The sequence below is a fragment of the Teleopsis dalmanni genome, chromosome 1 (assembly GCF_002237135.1).
Source record: "Teleopsis dalmanni isolate 2A chromosome 1, ASM223713v2, whole genome shotgun sequence".
Taxonomy (NCBI): domain Eukaryota; kingdom Metazoa; phylum Arthropoda; class Insecta; order Diptera; family Diopsidae; genus Teleopsis; species Teleopsis dalmanni.
This window is the reverse complement of record NC_051846.1, coordinates 214055528-214075608: the sequence shown is the minus strand read 5'-3', so window position 1 is coordinate 214075608 and position 20081 is coordinate 214055528. Positions and strand designations below refer to the sequence as shown.

The window sequence follows — 20081 nt, the reverse complement described above, 5'->3', positions numbered from 1 at the left end:
TCCTTTCAACAAATACGTTGATCGTGGGTCCTTACTTTTTCCTTAATTCATTACTTAAATAGAACATTTGCCTCTACTATAACAATCCAAAAATATTTATTTAATAAAAGCATAATATTTAATATGTAAAATAATATCAGTTAAGGCAAAATATTTACCAAAAAACTATTCCCGTTCCTTAAGCAACATATATAGGTCTTCACCAGCAGTCACGCCACTGAATATATTCGAATCTCCTTTTAAGCTAAGAAAAAGTCTTCCAAATTCAGCACTTAAAATTGTTGTAGAATTCTCAGGTGTGTGAACAACATGAATGGTACCACATTTAACAGAATCATAATCACATTCATATGAACCGCATACATTTATAGTTTTGGCTAATGTAAACCAAAACGTCTCTCCTAAGTGCACATAATGCTTCATGCAAGAGGCGACATTAAAAGTCATGGATATTCCTAATCGATTTGATTCACATGTAACACAAAAGGTATCTGGTGTTATTTCTTCAATTTCTTTTACTTGGAAAAAATCTTTAAACAACATTTTGACTACAATAGAAAACATGATTAATAACACATATGTTACATTCAAATAATATCAAATTACATATTTAAAGCAATAAGTTACAAATATTTGTTTACCCAATAAAAACCGAAACACAACCCGAAATATACATATTGAATATTATTCAATCTGTCATACAGATTATAGTTCGATTATAAAAATAAGTATGACATACTACGATAACTTGAATCTATAACTAGAATATAGCAAGCATATTTCAAGCTATGGTGAACTATTCTCCAACCATAGAATTGATTTACAAAATTGTATTATAAGTGAATATAAGCTCAGTCTTATAATCCAGTCTGAAAAGGCTCTGAAATTGCTTGCCTCACATAAAGAAACAATAACGTACCATTATTATTCTACATTGATTTAACTTCTCGATTCTATTTTAGGTTAACTTCACCTTCCATTTATCGAATTTTCTTTTCCTCATTCTTATTAAAACAAATATCACCTACAAGATCAAATATAAACTAGAATGTTAATTATTTTATAACAACAATCACGAAGCGGATTTCAATTTTCTTTTATCACGTTCAGTTTTTTATACTCAGAAAGTGTGTCCAAAAATGCTACAGTTTTACATATAGTTGCTTTTCAACATGATCGAATTAACCCATTTTATAGATAAGATTACTAAAAATAACGTACCAGGTCTCATAAATGTAGATATTACCTTATCAAGAATATCAAAAAGTATATTTACATATTTTTTCTACTACTTCGATAGACTTTGGTAAATACTGATCTACCTGCCTACTATATGTCACCAACAAAGTAGGCAGTTCGAGCATAGGGGTGCCTAACCGAATGACATTAATTTACAAGATCCGACTTCGGTCGTAGTTCCGATAATAGCGATGATGACTATTATATGTAAAAAAACAATATGAGAACAGTATTAGTACTCTTAATCTGGACAATCACAAAGAATATACGTAACTGTTTCCTCATCTTCGAGGCATAATCTGCATTCCAAATTAGCAGATAATTAAAGTTTATATAGGTGATATTTCAGACCATAATGAGCCGTAATGAAACCCGTTGGCAGCCTTAAATTACCTTTTGAGAATTTAAAAATGTTTTTGTAAGAGTATGGTTTGAGTACGAAGTAATCTTTCTAGCACATCAATCACAAACAATTCTCCCTCTCCTTCATTATTTGTTTTATACTGACCCAATTCATCCCACAAAAGAATTGAGGGCCTGTAAAAGCAGTTTTTGATGTAGTTTTGGCTTGCTCATTACGCAAAAGCCCCCTGTGAACCGGAACCCAATAAGGACTTACCTTATTCAGAGCTGCAAGTACCTATAGGAGTTAATAAATTTGTTTACTGGAATGTAAACAATTTATTTTTAAACATTGCTCTGTTTAAACTTACCGATATAATCTAATATTGAAAAAACTAAACTCTAAAAGTAAAACTATATGGTCTAGCACCTCCGTTATAAATTTTCATAATTAAAAAAAATCATTGCTATAAATTTAATGGTAAATTTCACTTAAATATTTTCAATTAAAGTTCACTTGCAAAGTTTTTTTAAAAACCTTTTTATGTTTTTATTAAGAAGCGAGTTAATCTACAAACTAATATCTTAAAAAGTAATTAAAAAATGTTTAGTTTATTTTGTTTCATTAATTTTTCCTACAATTTTATGAGAAATATCGAGTGCACTGATTGAAAATGTGTCTACAAGTTTGATAAGCCAAGTTTCCCTGGGTCGGCTAACAACGCTCTTTACTGAATGCTGGCAGGATAATGGATTATTTATAATAGATTTTTTGTTTGAAAAAGTTCGTTTTTTTTTCATTTAAGTTAGCTTTTTACAATGTAAAAGTTATTCCATTGAAAATAGCTTCGATAGAAGTAATCAATATATGCAAAGTAATTTCCTTACTGCTAGTTTTGCGCACACTTATCTACCTGACTATATTTGCGAGTATACGAATATATGTCAGTGTATCTGTCAACTTCAACGTAAATGTTATGGACTAGTGTTACAGACTGTCAGATATCGCAGTTGGTTTGATAGGCGAGCGAAATGAAATGCAACTTTAACTACTAAACTTATCGTTGTACAATGTTCCATGTATACCTACTGTGGAAAGTAAAAAAAAAATAACTTCTCAAACTTTCCACCAACAACACTTGGCAATTACTTTTTGTTATCTGCATTTACATTCAATTTTATTTTCATATACAATACTATATTTCTGTGGACCAAACTGAGCCAATACTGAAAAATACTGCTGACAGCAGATACTTCCCAATTACTTTGTGTGCAGATAATTTTTTTCTTTTAGTTTCCAACAATAATACCCGTAAATATAAAATAAAGTTTTGTGATATATGCTCTTACGTGTATTGTAGGTAACTTTGGACAGTTTCACCATTGGACGTTTTACATCATATCTGCACGATGGCTGTCCGGATGGATACATGCAAATTGCTGAGTCGGCTCGTACGCCCATTGGCGGTATGTGGTGTGGCACCTCATGGGGACCAGTTTTATTTTACAGTGAAACGCGATCACTGATTTTCACAATTAAATTAAACAAGTAAGTTGTTTTTCAGTCCACCTGAATGCTACACTACATTCATGGCAATCATGTAAAAGCAAGAACAGTTGTTTTTAACTTTATTGTGGGTTTAAGTATAAGATACGAATGAAAAAAAGGTTTATACAGTTTTGTTAAAACAACTTCAACGTGGCTATGGACCACGAGAAATATAGTATTTTCAAAGTTTATACGAGTTTGACCCATATTAAGTAGTTGAAGCCAACTGAAATACTTCTAAATAATTATATTTATATCATATTTTCCTGACGTCCTTTTTTTGCTAAGAAAATTTAATATTTTACTCTCTCATTGCAACAGGTTAGCAAGGGATCAAAGCGGTTACAATTTTGATTTTCGCATCAGATATAAGGTTTTATCTCGTGACAGTTCGGTTACTCGTTACGGTGGCATCAAACTCGAAGGTAAGTGCTATCTAAAATTAAAATGAAAAAATAAAATAGACATTAAGAGAAAATAAAAAACTTATTTTTACTTCATTCTTACATAATTTTATTACTCATTTAACATTTAAGAAAGTTTTCCTTTTCTGTTGAACAATATTAAAGAAGAAGAAAAAAGTATTAAAAAAAAAATAAAAAACATATTTAAGATTTTGTTATAATGATAATAAAGTAAAAGTAAATAACTATTTTCAAAATAATTAAAATCAAAAAGTTATAATTTAATTAATTATTAAATTATTTAAATAGTAATAATTTAATCTTTGAAAAAATTAAGGTACTGTTATAATAATAAAATAAAAAATACGTTTTTTCGAAATAATCAAAATCAGAAAATCATCATTAATAAGAAATAAACTTTAAAATCTATTAATGTGTAATAGAGTATTTTTTTTAAAAGATAGATTTTTAATGAGAAATTGAAAATAATCAAAAACTTAACCCTTTTTGGATTGATAACGTGTTTCGGAAGACGATAAGTTCATATAAGATTCATCTAAAATAAAACATTTCATTCAATTGATGCTTAACCAATTATAGACATTGGTTATGCACCAATTGTGGTAATTAGTTTTGTATAAACATATTTTTAATTATTAAATGAAGTAACTATAGTACCAGACTTAAAACTAACAGATTTTAAAAATCAAGTAGTAGTTTTTTGCACAGTGGTATCCTCTAGCAGTAGAAATCAGTATTAACCTGTAATCAATGGCAAATATAAATGCTTCACAGTATAGTTACAAGCTAGGGAAACCATTTCGAAAGGCAGATAAGTGTAACCAATACACGATATACATACCAATATATATAGCGGGGTATAATATAAATACATGATATTATGTCGAAGAGAAGTTCGATTCGGTTACCATAATCGAGTCGTATATATACTATATTCGATTTAGTATATTCGATTGTATAATCATGTATAATTATATTCAAGACAAGAGCTTTGAATTTAAAGCTGAAGTTACTTTTAATCATAGTAAGTAAAAATATCAACTAAAGTTTTTGTAGCATACCCAAGACAGATCTCAACAATTTTATAAAATACCAAACAACAAACACAACCTGAATGCTATGTTATATCCTATTAGCAATCATAAAAGACTGCAATCCTAAAGCAATCCTCTGTCTAATTCTAAAGAAGTATACATATTGGTATCAATAAGCATCGTTTAGATCATAAAATTATATAATTATTTTGGTAACTGATATTCTTTAGATATACACTTAAAAAAAGAAAATACACTTAAAAAAACTATATAATATTTCTAATAAAACTTAATACCTGATATCTGAGTTATACCTGATATTAAAATATATCGAAATTAATAAAAATTATATATAATAATCTTTATAGATGTAAATTTGCTAATAAGTTGTTAAAATAATCCAAGGCAAAATTTAATTTGTGAAAGTACAAATTTGTATTAATAACAAATAAGATTTAAAACTAATAATTTAATTTATTATTTAATATATATACTATATTTATATATTAAATTATGTTTGCATCTATTAAAAATTACTTTGGTCTAGTGTAGAACTGAATACTAGATGAGCAGTAGATATCGGCTCTTCAAATTTATTATAAAGAAATAATTTTGAAAATAATATTAAAATTATTTGTTTAAATATAATACAGTTCTATATTATAAATAACGACTAATTGATGATTGACTGTATTTATTGTTATGTTAATATAGTAATTAACAGAACTTGCGAATTAACAGAATTCGGAACACTTACTATTCCTACTATTTTCAGCTACTTTCATAACAGTTTCGTGGTGTTGCCACATTTTAATGCTAAATAATTACCACATTAGATGACACGTAAAATATATAATATATATAATAAGAAAAAGTACTCTTTCATAGTACTATATAAACTATTTGCAAGTAACTGATTGACCCGCGTCTATGACAAATCATTAAGAAAATACTCGAAAGTTATTTACAACTAAATTTTGCTATGTTTCCATTCACTTTGTAGTGTTTAATTAAATAAATATATAAAAAAAAATTAGAAACATGGAAAACATTTTTTACTCTTGAATAGCCACAAAAAATATAATAAATCAAAATATATAAACAAAAAGATAAAGTCAAGATAAAACAAAACTGAAAACTCAACCCTTTAAAACTTAAAATCCAACCCAATAAACCGTCTGAAAGGACGATTAAAATGCAATGATGATTAAATTTTATTGCTTCATTTTGTGGGGATGAAGAAATTTTGTGATGCTTCCATTTGCATTTGTTGAAGGATTGAAATTATTTTTATAGAATTTTTTATTTCTTCATTTTAGAATTGAATCAATGGTACAACCGCAGCAATTACCTTAATCAAAATGCAATTGAGGATTTTACGAATTCAAGTGGTGCACATTCCGATCGTTACGGGCAGGACTTCAGTTTGTTTAGTCAATATGCCAATAATAAAACTTTTGTAAATTCCTTACAAAAACTTGTGGCAAAGGATGAAAATAATTACACAGAACCACGTTATTATTTGGGTAAGTCATTTAATTATCTCATCTTTTCGTAATTATATTTGAGCACATTTAAAACTAATATAATTATGTTATAAATGAATTCATTTTATTTATGTACTTCGTAAATTAAAGTGATTTTATGTATAAGATTTATATCTTGAATTAACTAACACAAATAATTATATTTCTTTTTAGGTGACTTGATACCAGGCACGTATTGTTCACGAATTTTTAGTGACTGTGACAAAAAATCTTGCCGTTTGCAGTCTCCCAATTATCCTGGTATCTATCCAAGGAATCTAACATGTTACTTTGCAGTCAGACAGGTATTGTAGTTTTTAAAAAAGCAAAAGTATTTATTTAATTGAAGTGTTAAAATATATGAAGCAGTCATAAAAATAGGCTCCATTTATAAAAACATGCAATAGAAAAACTAGACAAGAATATGTAATTTATACATAACTATACATCCCCTTCAATTAGTAAAAAATACCAAAAATTCTTATTTTTTATTTTGTTTAAGAAATAGGTAGCACTAATGAAGTTTTTTTGTTCCATTAACCCACTTTTCTTTAAGAAACATTTACTTCGTATGCGCAATCATGGTTATCCCGACTATTTTTTTTCTACAGGATGATTTTAAGAGATCTCATAGAAATCCACCAATTGAGAATAAATAGCGAAGTCGTGGAAAGGAGATCTAATACTGAAATGTTTATATATTTATTTGAAGAAAGTTTTTTGAAAGACCAAAATACATATCGCTGAAAATAAGAACTAAATACTAATCCTTTAAAAGTTCGATTTTTTAAATTTAATCCGTTATTATCAAAAGAAAAATGGGTACAAGCAGTGTCAAATTACTCTAAAACTATTTTAAAATCCAAAAAAGGAAAGAGGACTTCAATTTAAACTTCATTTAAAGTTATTAAATAATTTATATTAAATTTATTGCATATATACTTTCAATTAAGCACATAAAGCACTTTATAGAAATCTATAAAAAATATTAGAAATATCATATTAAATTAATTTAACAGAATTCTTGACAATAACAAAAGAAAAACATACACAATAATATAATCAATATTAAACTTTACGAAATCAAAATTCTACTTGGTGTTATCGTATTAGGTTAATTAGACGTTCCTTGCCAACAACAAAATTCCTCTTTAGTTATGTACTTATTCCTACCACCTTTTTTTGTTGCCATATATGGGTCATTCTTTTACAAATCAAACCCTTTCCGACCTCATCACCTCTGATTTGACTGAAGTTTTTTGTACGGGCTCCCTTTATAAAATAAGAAGAACCATATCTCAGAAAAACATTTACGAATTTTTTTCCTTGGAGATATGAACCAATGGACTTTTGAAAATTGGTATTGTAGACATATTTTTAAAAGCCCATATCTCAGGCTCCGCAAAACACATCAAAAGCACATGCGTACTAAATTTTCAATAAATGAATTTTCAAAGAATCTGCTACATAAAGTTTTATATATTATTTTTGATTTCGATTTGTAATAAAATTCTACATAAAACATAAACATTTCAGTACGGCATTGTTCTTAGAAGTACGTTTAAAAAATTAATTTATCCTTCACCTCACACCAAACATATGCACACAATTTTGTTTTAAAAAAAAAAAGGATCAGGAATATGTCACGCAAATTTTTAGTTTTTAAGTTTTAATTCAGATTAACCAATCAATTCTACTTAAAAAATAAATAATTCCAGTGTGGTAATACGTTTAAAAGTAATTACAAACTATTTATTTATCAGGTGTCCAACACGTCACTCATACGCACCATAGTACCATTTAAAATTTTACCATAATAAAACAGTGTAATTTTTTTTTATACTAATGTATATTGATGAATTAAAAATTAATCAGTTTTACACTATCTCTACACTATCTAAACTATTCGTCTACTACAGATGTCAAAGTTTTTAATGTGGTTCTGTTTGGACGAACACATTGTTTATATGTACCAGTTTCAATGATGTTGTTATCAAAGATCTCCAGAAATTGTTGATTTACAGTACCAGGATATTTGACGCACGTTTCTAAAAACATTCTATGCCTGAAAGACTGCATATCATGCGGTATAGGCAATCATTATAGTCATTTATCGACTTAGTAGTGCTTTGCATGCACTACTAGGTGCTTTTATATTTACTTCACAGTCATTAATTTTACATTTTTGTGTGTGAATCAAACACAACTGAGATAGATTACATTCGAGGTCCAGATGGTTGAGTTTGAAAGAAGTGTACAGCTCCTTCAGATTACTTAAAATAAGCCGTTTGTTATTTGTGTCCTGTTTCCAACAATTTATACGGACACGCAGTATTTTTTCCCAGGTATTATTTGACTGTGTTCATGACACTCGAAAAAGTTTAAAATAGCATCAGTTACATGTTTTTCTAGCGGTGTATAGCTTTTTGAGTTTGGCTTTTCTAAGACACATTTTTCTGTAGGAGTTTCAAATTTAGTAACAATTATTAATTTATTGCAGATCTTAAAAATCATCTCTATTTTATAATCAAATGCTTAAATTCGCTAATATTGTATATTAAACATTTTATTCTAGTTGTTTAAATTACTTTAATAAACATTTCTATATTAATATTAGTCATCATTCACATTTCTAGAAATTGAACATATATATATAGAGCTCACAATAAAATACAATAATGCTTGCTAACTGCACCACATTAAGGAATTTTTTCTCCTTGAATTTTTCCAACGTCTATATGCTTATTTTTGATTGAAACCATAAGTGCAAGATTTTAAACTATATCAAACTATAAACTATATATATAATAAATATTTGAATTTCCTAATACCACAAATTTCATTCAATTTGATTGTTTACTAAGTAGATTTTTAAAGAAAATAACTTTTATAGAATCACACCATAAATAATTCAAATAATCAAACATTATTATTGACTTGACAGCGGCTTGTTCCGGATATCACTGGTTTGCTACTACATCTACTCCTTCTCAACGTACCAACTCGAAATGTACAACAAAAATAGCTAACATAAATTTTTGAAATCCGAAAATCATTAATTCAAATTTATACAAAAAATTCAGTTTGCATTTGAATTTCTTTTGCTTTTTCCAATGCAATGCATATCCTTCTGCAATCATAGAACGCCAAATTGAATCAACAAATCCAGAATTCAAATCATTGCATGCTAAATTTCTAGTATGGATTGCAGAGCGCAAAGGAACAAATACGAAAAAGTGCAGGATACGAGTGTGGCAACAGTGGTAACAGTGGAAAGTGTTGAAATGTTAAATTAAATGCAATAAGGGAAACCTTAAAAACCACTCAATGTAATTGATACTTAAAAGAACAAAAAAAGTTCTTTGCAAATTCAGTAAAAACAAACTAAAAGAACAAAAAAGAACAAAAAAACAAAAAACAGAACCTAAAAGAACAATTTTTTTTTCAAATTTTCTAGTTGCACTTTTCTGGTTTGTAATCCGTTTAGTGTAGAAATTTTCTTAACTCGATTTTGTTTTTTGTTTTTCGTGCTAGAAACACATTTTTTCTTGTACAAACAACAGAACACTTTTCAACAGCGAACTAACAAACTTTAATTGCCCTTCTGTAATTCTTTTGCAAATATAACATATGTAACCTTCGTTATCCTTTTGTGACATCAAATGTGGAAAAAAGTAGAAAAATCCTTGAAGTGTCACCGCAAAACCTAAAAACTGATACGATTTTAATGCCTTTGGACAATCCTTTTTGTGTACGATTTTGTACGATTATGGCTGTACGAGTACACTTTGTGCAACCTTTTTGCAAAGGATCAAGGCAAAAGCGCACAAATAAGTCAAAAACAATATATATATAAAATGTAGAAGACCAGTTACTGTACTACGAGTAGCAACTTTAACTTTTTAGAATATCTCTGCCATATTTTAAGGATGTATTTTTTTCACTTGCCTCAGTAACAATTGTAAATAGATGCGTGGTTTTGTGTGGGCGTATCTAGCAAACACGTTCTTTGACCTTATTTTTGCTTGTAGTAGCTTTTTTTTCTTAAATGCTTTCAAAGTATATTTACCTTGGTCTTATGCTATATAGCATATATGTTACCGCTACCTTAATCCTTGAGCTGGTAATGGACATTTTAATGGCCTTTGGTTGGGGAAGGTTAGCTAAAGAGTTTCTGTTTAACTGTTTTTTATTTGTTCTTGTCTTAGTTCAACTCTGCTTTTGTTGGCATCTACAAGTTGTTTAGTTTAAAGTTGTTATCTTGTTGACTGTAAATCTTTTAAGAGTCTTTCTCTTCTCTTATCCCAAATAAGCAATTTAATTTATACGAAAATACTTAAATTTTTAAATATTATGTGTGCTAACAATTCAATTTAAAGAAAGCTGAATGTATAATTCATATGTCTTTACATTTGTTATTGTAAATTGCAAACATTCGGCAATACTTGTGTAAAGTTAAAAATGCTGAAGCTTTTTTAAACATGTCTATAGATCTAGATTATGATACAAATTAAAATTTATTGACTGATTTATCTTTTTAATTGAAATATTTTTATATAATAAATACTGAACTTCCATCTAATATACTATAAGTTGGAAAGTAAGACTTACAAATATCATGTTTCCACTGCTTACTTAGTAAGTATAATTAATTATGACACAAATTAAAATCTATTGACTGATTTATCTTTTTAATTGAAATATTTTTATATAATAAATCTACTGTATTTCCCTCTAATATACTATAAATTGGAAAGTAAGACTTACTAATATCATGTTTCCACTGCTTACTTAGTAAGTATAATTAATTATGTTGAAGCTATTTGAGCCAGTACGCTTTCTTAACTCAAGGTATTTTCAAAACCAAGGCGTAAAGTCTTGACTGGATTATTGTTTCTCACTTCATAAGACTAAGCAATAATTGACCTCAGATCTGCATACCATTCTGAGATTTGATAACGCGATGTTGGTAAGTCTGTTAGTTTTGGTAAATAATTTCAGATCTATATCCTTTATGTATTTTGTGATGGGATCAATCTTGAGGTCCCTGAGGATGTCATTCATCCTAATGTACCATGGTACTTTGAAAAGTTTTCTCAGACCCTGGCTTTGTGCAATTTCTGGCTGACGAATAGTAGTGTTTGAAGCTTTGCTAAAATGTAAAATGTTTCTTATAGACACTCAAATCTCTAACAGTTATTAAACAATGGGGCACTCAAAACCTTAAGCCTGGCGCAGACACAACAAGTATCTTCACCACAACATGACATGAAGTATACATGACATGAGTATACACAGTCTTGGTCCATGCCGTTCTGTAGTCCAAGACACAAGATAAATGGTGCGCAGACACAACAAGTGTCTCCTCCACAATATGAAATAAAAGATGAGTATATGCAATCTTGGTTCATGCTGTTCTGTAGTTCAAGATACTATAAGTGATGAATGCGAATTTTTAAATAAAATAAAATAAAATAAATAAAATTTAAAACTAAGTTAAAGCTTTTAATTCATTTTTCTTAATTTTTTTGAAAAGTTAAGTTCAAGTATTTTTGAAAAATAAAATACTTGAAGCTGTAAAAACAATTTTTATTTGATGCTGTTGAGACCTATATTTTTATCTGTTTTTAGTCATATTTTCTTTGTCAAAGTACTAGACAAAAAAATGAAAATAAAGTAAATCTTTTTTAGGCAATTTCTTTTTACAAAAATTTTTGATAGAATAAAAAAGAAATTAAAACAAAATTTTTTTTTTCTTTTTTTCAATTATTTCGTACAAACAACCCTCATCAAAACCCCAACACCGACTACCTTTTTAATATTATTCAAGAAAATCAAATTACGGTCTTTTTTTTCTTTTATAAAAATTTTTCCAACTAATTGACATTTTAAGTATTTAAATAAATTTTCGTGAGTGTTAAAAAAGTTGAGATGAAATATCATCTCACGTTTATCCTGTTTACTCCAGCAAATACCAATGCAAGGGAATCATTTTTATCTCATCAAGCTTCAAATAAGAAACCAAAAAAAAAAACGAAAACGAATTTCAATTGAACTAAAGACAAAGCGATTTGAAGTGAAATTGTTTTCTTCACAAACGTAGACGAAATAACCTCGTAAATCACTATATAATTCTGGAACAGATAAGAAATTCAATGAAGTTAAACTCAACGTAAGAATAGATATTTTTTTGTGGAAAACATGTTTTGTGGATTTTAAACTGCTGCAGTTTAAATTTAGTAAAAATACTTTTTTATATAAAGGGAATTTAAAGAAAAGTATTTAAACAATTCAATGGATACTTTTAAGCTTATGCAGATGAAAATATAAACATTTTTCGTGAAATGTTTTTATACCTACAGATAGATATAAAATTACAGTTTATTTTAAATGTTTTATGTAGTCACATTATTTTGCAAGAAATTTCTTAGTTAAACTAAGTCAATATTACACAGATATTTACATTTTTTTTTTCGGTACTTTTATCTTTTATGAAAACCAGCATGATGTCCCTCATGGCAAACATGCGCTAATTCTTGTGAGGCAGCCTAAAGGTAACTTGGTTTGGATATCCACACAGGAGACGACTGCAAATAAACTCACACCCAGTGCAAGTGAAAAAGAAAAGAAATTCGAACCCAGACTAAAAACTTGGAACGACTGCGATTACATTCAGGTAATTAAATGTATTTTTATAAGATTTATTTTTTTAATGTTTTTTTTTTAATTATCCTTTGTATTAATTTTTCAATTTAAATTTGTAATTTATTTTTCATTTTTTTCGTTCTGTGAAAATTGGCAATCGTTTTGTACGAAAAGAAAAAGAAAAGAGAAATCGAGAAATAATTATAAAAAAATCTACATAATTGAAATATTTTTTTCTTTTTAAATTAAAAGTTTAAAAATACTGTTTAAAAATAAACACAAAAATTTAAAAAAATATTATATTTACTCATATTGATGAAAATATGAAAAAAATAGTTTATTGAGTCAATACTGTCTTTGTAAGACGACATCAGATAATATGAATCCGTGCGTAGACTTCGAAAGGAATTTTCAGACAATATTTCCTTCAAGAAATGAACAGAAAAGGAAAAATTTCGAAGCAAACTACAATATCTCATTTTTTACAACAGGCAAATTGTGAGTGGACCCATACTGTCCACCCATACTGTAGCCAGGTTAAGGACCACTTGCCCAATATATTCCAAATATAGAACTTCTAACTTAATCTGTTGAAACAAATCTTCGGTATCTAGGTTAATATCTGTCTTTACAGAACACTGGTCCACAGGACGGCATGGAGCTAGACTCGACCTACCCTGTGGTCTACCAGCTCGTGAGGATATGACACTTGATGTGTCTTTGTCCAGGTTTGGTCAGAACTAGGTATAAGTTTCTAGGGGCCCCCTTTTTCAATTAACTTAACGATATCTCGAGTATTAGCATTAGCCAGATTCTTGCCTTTGTTAATGCCTCTGGCTGATTTTAGTTTGAGCTACTACCTACTACCCATTACTACGAGGTTTTTTGTGGATTCAAAACGGCTTTTTGGCTAATTGAAGAAGACTCGTCCTTCTTCCACCTCAACTAACTAACTAAGAATATCTCAATATTTACAGATAGTTCAAAAATGAACTGTATGGCAGGAGCAGGGATCTTCGTGCCATCTGAAAATATAAATAATTCTCTTAGGCTACCTAATGAGGCTATGGTTTTTCAGGCTGAAATTCTAGCAATTAGAGAAACCTGTTGGCACATTACATGTAACATCGAGGACAGATGTAGTGTTGGCATTTTCATAGACAGCCAGGCAGCAATCAAAGCCCTTAAATCTTTCACAACAAAATCAAAGATAGTAAAGGAATATAGAGAACGAATCGACGAGCTAAATCGATTGGCTGATATGATTCTCATCTGGGTTCCTGGCCATAGGAACATCGTAGGGAACAAGAATGCTGACAGTTCAGCTTGCTCTGGTGCCTCCCTGGATGTGTCGGTACCGGTTTATATTACCCTAGCGACCATTAAGAGAAGCACTTTCTTCTACTTTTTGAAACTTGCCAATGACAGATAGAAAACACTTAAGTAATGTGCAACTTCCAGATTAACATGGCCCATCTATAATAAAAATAGATCCTCGGAACTCATCAAAAGTGACCGCGTGAACACTGCAAAGCTTACTGGAGTTCTTTCTGGTCATTGGTGTATAGATACCCACACAGGCAAACTACACATTTCCCATAATCCTCGCTGCAGTAGGTGTGGAAACCCGCAGGAAAAAGAAACCATAATACATTTTTTCTGTGTATGCCCGGCTTTGGCGGATAGAAGATATAGGTTCTGAGGAAGATATTTCTTTGATAGTTTATCAAACTGTTCATCGATGAAGATGTAAGACTTATTAAATTATCTAAATTCAACGGGATGGATTAGGTCTCTACTCTTCTCTACTAGGGTTCTTGCAAGTAATTTCGTAGCAAAACGTCGAAAAATCGTTATCTATGGATGTTATCTGTCACTACAACCAACCATACTAAATGTATATTTGTGTATTGATATAAAAAAGATTACTCATACGCAGTGTTGGCATTCTGCTTGCACTAATTAAAGACTTTGAATTGTTTGCTTTGACTTTGAATTTAATTAGCACGAAATGAGGAAAATCCTTATAATTTGTCTTGCAAACATTTAAGGAAATAAACTCGTAAAAAGAATAGGAAAAGAAACAGGCTATTACATCCTTTTATATTGAAACTGTATGTAAAGTTGTCATGTTGCTTTCATTTAAACGAATTTTCTTTGCTTTGCACTTCGTTTTAATTTCATTTTTATTTGACTTTGCTCCTAAAAGGATAATCCGCAAATTATTTTTGCATTAATTTATGTTTCATACCCTAAGATTTTATTTTTCAATTTTTCTTTTATTTCATCTGTTTCAATTATTTGTCATCTTGTATTTTCCTTTCTTATTCCATTTGAACTTCTACGTTTCTATACTAGTTTTGGTCTGGAATATTTTCAGGATACTTAATTTTGTTTGATTTCGCTTTGCTTTCTTTAGAATTTTCAAAAGTTGGGCAAAAAGAGTAGCAGAATTTCTTATTTTACACTTATTTTATTTGATAATATTTTTTATTTTAACATTCTTTGTGTTAAAATATGTCCTCAAGTTTTGTTTCTAATTTTTATTTGCTTTGCTTTTTTATCTGCAAAATAATAAATTGTCATAATTTAATTAGATTGCAAGCGCTTAGAGTTTTTCTTGTCATGTACTGAGTCCATGTGCGCTTCCACTTCACAACATCGGAAATGATAAAAATGAAGAAATTTCTTTTAATTGTTTGACAGCAAAACACGTTCTTTATTTTTATTATTTCCATTTTTATTATTTTTATTTTCTATTGTCTTAAATTTGTACAAAAAAATACATTGCAGTGTCATGTTTCATTAACTTCACGATGTGTTTAAATGTTAAGTGACAGACAATTCATCTTAAGTACATCTGATTTCATAAGAATTCTCGTAGTATTCAGATAGGTCAAAAACGGTTTTGTACAATATTTACATCACTTTAAAAATAAATGATAAGAAAAGGTACGATATATAAAAAGAACTTATTTTTTAATTGAAAAAAAATAAAAGAAATCATTTTTTGCCAAGAATTTTAAGTTTAAAACATAATTAGGTTATAGTTAGGTTATACCGGCAATACCTAGGGGATCCACTTCGGCCAATTCTGTTACCGTATATATTGGAATAAATCAGGGTTTAAAACTACCTAGAAACTCCAACCAAGCTCAAAATTCTATTGAATGTCAGGTTGTGTAATTGATCAAGATCCTCAAGAAAAAGTGCTCCTGCATGAGCTGAACAAAGACATAGTAGATGAGAGGTACTCTCATCGTCTTCTTTATAGCTGCGACATGTTTGTTTTAAAACAGCTTTAATCTTCTAGCATGGTTTGCAGTGACCTGTAAGTAAGCCTTCCAAAAGACTGATATCTCTACGAGGTATCTCAATGAAAATTTTAAATTTCCTTTTCGCGGAAAGTGGAGAGATTGTGAATAGATGCCTGCATATCGTTGAGTCTTTCCATCTTTTATTAAAATGTTAATGATATGCACAGATTACTTAAGGGTTGCGAGTGAGGTCCTAAAACAATCTTTCTGGCCAGCTCGTCTGCTCTGCAATTGCCGAAAATATCCCTATGACCGGGAACCCAGATTAGAGAAATATTGAGCTGCGTCAACATTTTGTTTAGAGATGTGTTGAAGTCAAAAACCGTTCTAGATGTAAATTAGATGCAACATCAGCTATATTAAGATTAAAAAGAAATGCGCAGTGAAATATTTTTCACTGTCAGTAAGGTTCAAAGGTATAAAATGTAATATTAGGATTCTTTTAAACTTTTAAACAGAAAAGCAAAATTTTTCTTAAATTTAAATTAAAATAAAAAAAAAATAATTTTTAAATCTCAAATTAATTACTTTTGTTTAATTAGTTTTTTAACCAATTTTTTTATTACTTTTTTCTATTGTCTTTACTAACTTAAAAGTATATATGAAATATAAAATTTTACATTATGAATACAAATCTTATTTAAAATTAATTATTTATTATAATATAAATACATTTTTTATATTAATACATTTTTGTTAATATATGTATATATGTGTGTATAGGAAAATGTAAAGTCCAAATGGAAATCAACGGTAACTATTGATCCCACAAATAGTTGTTCACATTTTAGAAAGTTCACAAATATAAAACTATATTTTATTCAAGTAGTTAACTTCCTACCTATCTAATCACATTCACAATATATGGCATTCAAAAAAATTATATAAAATACAACTTGAATAATTATTGTAGAACAATGTGCAATAACTAAATTTAAACAATCTCTATTAGCACCTACACTTACTTTATCCATTTGATTACTTAAGTTTAGTTACTTGAATTAAGTACACCGTTAAATAATATTTTCTTAAATTAACTGTTTTAACTTATTTCACAACAAATATTATATTTTAAATTGTTAAGCTTCTAAAGCTGGTATGTTCTCTTATACTAGTAATATTATTAGACTCAACTTTAGCTGCATTAAGAGTAAGATTAAATAAACGGCAAATATTTTTTAGTTTTGGTGAGATCAGAAAGTATAAAGTCATATAGTGGCACTTAATATCAGTTATTAATAAAATCACAAAATTTATTCTCTAAAAGAACTCACCGATACAATAGAAATGTGGTATTGCATATTAAAATATCATACTAAAATCATTTCATACATAACAAGGGAACCTGCTCACTCCTCTCACGCAGGCAGCCACTAATCAACTTTGTTCAAATGTATGAATAAATAAATAATAAATAAATTTATTTATTTTAAATAAATAAAAATAAAAATACCAGCTAACAGCACCAAATAAGCATTTGAAATGAAAAGAAATGAAATTTAAAATAATTTTTCAATATATTTTATATGGTTATAAACTAATTACTTACAATTATCACATGATATATTTCATAATAATGTTATACAAACAAAACTTTCACGATATCAATTTTTTATATCATATTGGCATTATCACTTGAACTTCATAAAACTTATGCAGAAAAATATATTCATAGTTGTGCTACTTTAATACTAAAAACAGGCCCCGAATTTCAAACAAAATATTGTAAAAAATATTGCGATAGTCTTTCTTTGGATCCAAATTAATTTTTTCCTATTTAAATAATAATAAAATATACCGAGACTAGCTCAAAATAACATAAAATCTTACAAAAAATATATATAAACTTCAATATTAGACTGGATTACACAAAATCTATGAAATTCTATTTTACCCGGTTTCGGATCCAGTGTATTGATTCTGTTTAAGATATAGTATTCCTTAGGGATGTATGCTCTTGTTACTTACTGTATGTAGTACCTAGCACTTTCATTCTTAATATCCTTAACGTTCCTGATTCTTCTCTTTGAGTAACTGTTTAGTGTTGTAAATTTTAAATTATTATTTATACTTTTACTACAAATTAAATTCGCATGTGTATATATGTACAAATTTTTATCTAGGGGATTTTTAGATACATTAAACCAGTCAACCAATTTGCCTATTCTTTATTTTTTCCACCAAAAGCTACATAACTAGTTAGAAAAAAAACCAATAACCAATAAACTAAAAGATAAGAAATAATATATATGTATACTTGCCTTCTGTGACCCTTTGCTCCTCATAGGAACTACGAGAACTAATATATATATATATGCTTGCATTCAGTGTGCCCATAGATACATACATATAAAATAGAAAATATGTGTTATATTTTAATAAGTTTAGCATTCACAAAATATTATTTTAGGACAATTGTTCAGAATTATTTAGAAGCTACCACAATCATCAGTAATTTGATGCAATATTGGTTTACATTATAGGGTTCCAAAATTCTGTATTTTCTGAACCAGTAGAGGTATTGAAATAAAATAATTCTTGAGGTTAGTCAAAAAAAATGTAAAAATGGGTCATGTTTGGGCCCATTGGCTCAAATTAGATTCAAAAGAAAACCCATCTTAAAAACTATATAAGAAAAATTTCACATCAATATCTCTACTAGTTCAGAAACTACAGAATTTTGATCGGATAATTACTGTTTTCGCAGTGACAAAATGTCTGTTATCTTCTATAAAGTTAAAAAAAAATGTCTCTGACCGATATCGGTGTTTTAGACTATTGATAATTGTAACAAAGGTGTAATGAATGCCACTGTCTTTATTGATAATTTGGATGTCAGAGAATCTACAGTCATGAAACTCAAGACTATTAAGTCGAGTAGACTAGTGCATGTTCTTAAAAACTTCACGTATTACAGTGGTTAGCTGTTCAGAGGTCACGTTGCTTTCGCGATATACCCTAGATTCTCCCACTAGAATGTAGGTACAGTAAGGAAGAAAACAAACCTTTTAAAATTTTGTTGTCGACAGATGACTATGAATTTGATTTTTTATTATGTGATTGTTGAATTGATTGGATCGAAAGATTGATCCAATCAATTCTGATAACAAAAGTTTGAATCTGTTTTTTTATTAAAACATGATCAATTTTGATTTTAGTGGGCACAGATCTGTAGTTTGTACTTTCATTTCACAAGGTGATACCTTTCTTCTAAAAACAAGAAATATCGAATGAAAAGCGGAGGAGGTTTTATTATCAATAATGAACACAACACATTCAATCAAAAAACCTCTAAAATCTCTACAACTGTCTCTCAAATAGATTGATTTATATTTTAAGTGTTAGTCGATTGAATATCTTTCAATTTGATGATTAATATGTCGTCGTGGTTACTTGATTTAACTGAAATTTTCAGTTGTTTTATTTGTACCTATTACCAATTAACCCAAACATTTGTGTATTCAACCGAATTCATCTGCAACAATAGTACCATATCTTTTTTCCTTTTTAAATATTTTTTTTTTAAAACTTTTAAAACAAAGCTTATAATTTTGCTATCATGTGCAATAAATAATTCATACAGAATAGTATTGAAATTTAACAATTAAAAATAAAAATATAATTAATTAACTCAATTATGCTACAACTGGTCTATAATTTCGTTCTAATATAAACACAGCAAATAAATTTGTTAATAAAAACTTTCACAGCAAAAGTAACAAAACTTCAGAAAAATATGCAAACATAAAAGGTCAAGTACGATTGTGGATCAGTTGGTTAAAGTGCGCTGATTCTGAGCTTCACATTTGGCAGAACCCGAGTTCGATTCCTGGTACTTGCAGTCTCAAAAATAATTATTTACGAAGACTTAAATACAAGAATTATTTCCAAGACCACTGATAATAGGTATTTGACAATACTCGAAACAACTGTATGTTCAACAAAAAATTCAATTAATTAAAATAATATAAAATAAATTTTTGTTGTTGTAGTTCACTACTGTT

The 20081-nt window shown here is 28.6% G+C and overlaps 1 protein-coding gene and 1 long non-coding RNA gene across 3 annotated transcripts in view; one reads left to right on the top strand and one right to left on the bottom strand.

Moving 5' to 3' along the window:
• Nucleotides 1-36: 36 nt before the first annotated feature.
• On the bottom strand, nucleotides 37-663 carry LOC119675831. Of its 2 annotated transcripts, none has more exons than XR_005252231.1 (3): nucleotides 642-663; nucleotides 159-548; nucleotides 37-76 (listed from the first exon to the last, which is right to left on the bottom strand). It is a non-coding gene; the product is annotated as an uncharacterized LOC119675831 (long non-coding RNA). The 2 variants fall into 2 exon arrangements; XR_005252230.1 differs by lacking the exon at nucleotides 642-663 and adding an exon at nucleotides 607-636.
• Nucleotides 664-1172: 509 nt separating this feature from the next.
• Nucleotides 1173-20081, top strand: part of LOC119667241 — a 22830-nt gene continuing 3921 nt past the window's right edge. Inside the window, exons 1-6 of the mRNA XM_038076531.1 lie at nucleotides 1173-1235; nucleotides 2943-3130; nucleotides 3452-3555; nucleotides 5909-6115; nucleotides 6290-6420; nucleotides 12618-12791. Of these exons, the coding sequence (XP_037932459.1) occupies nucleotides 1173-1235; nucleotides 2943-3130; nucleotides 3452-3555; nucleotides 5909-6115; nucleotides 6290-6420; nucleotides 12618-12791 (867 nt within the window). The remainder of the gene's footprint in view (nucleotides 1236-2942; nucleotides 3131-3451; nucleotides 3556-5908; nucleotides 6116-6289; nucleotides 6421-12617; nucleotides 12792-20081) is intronic.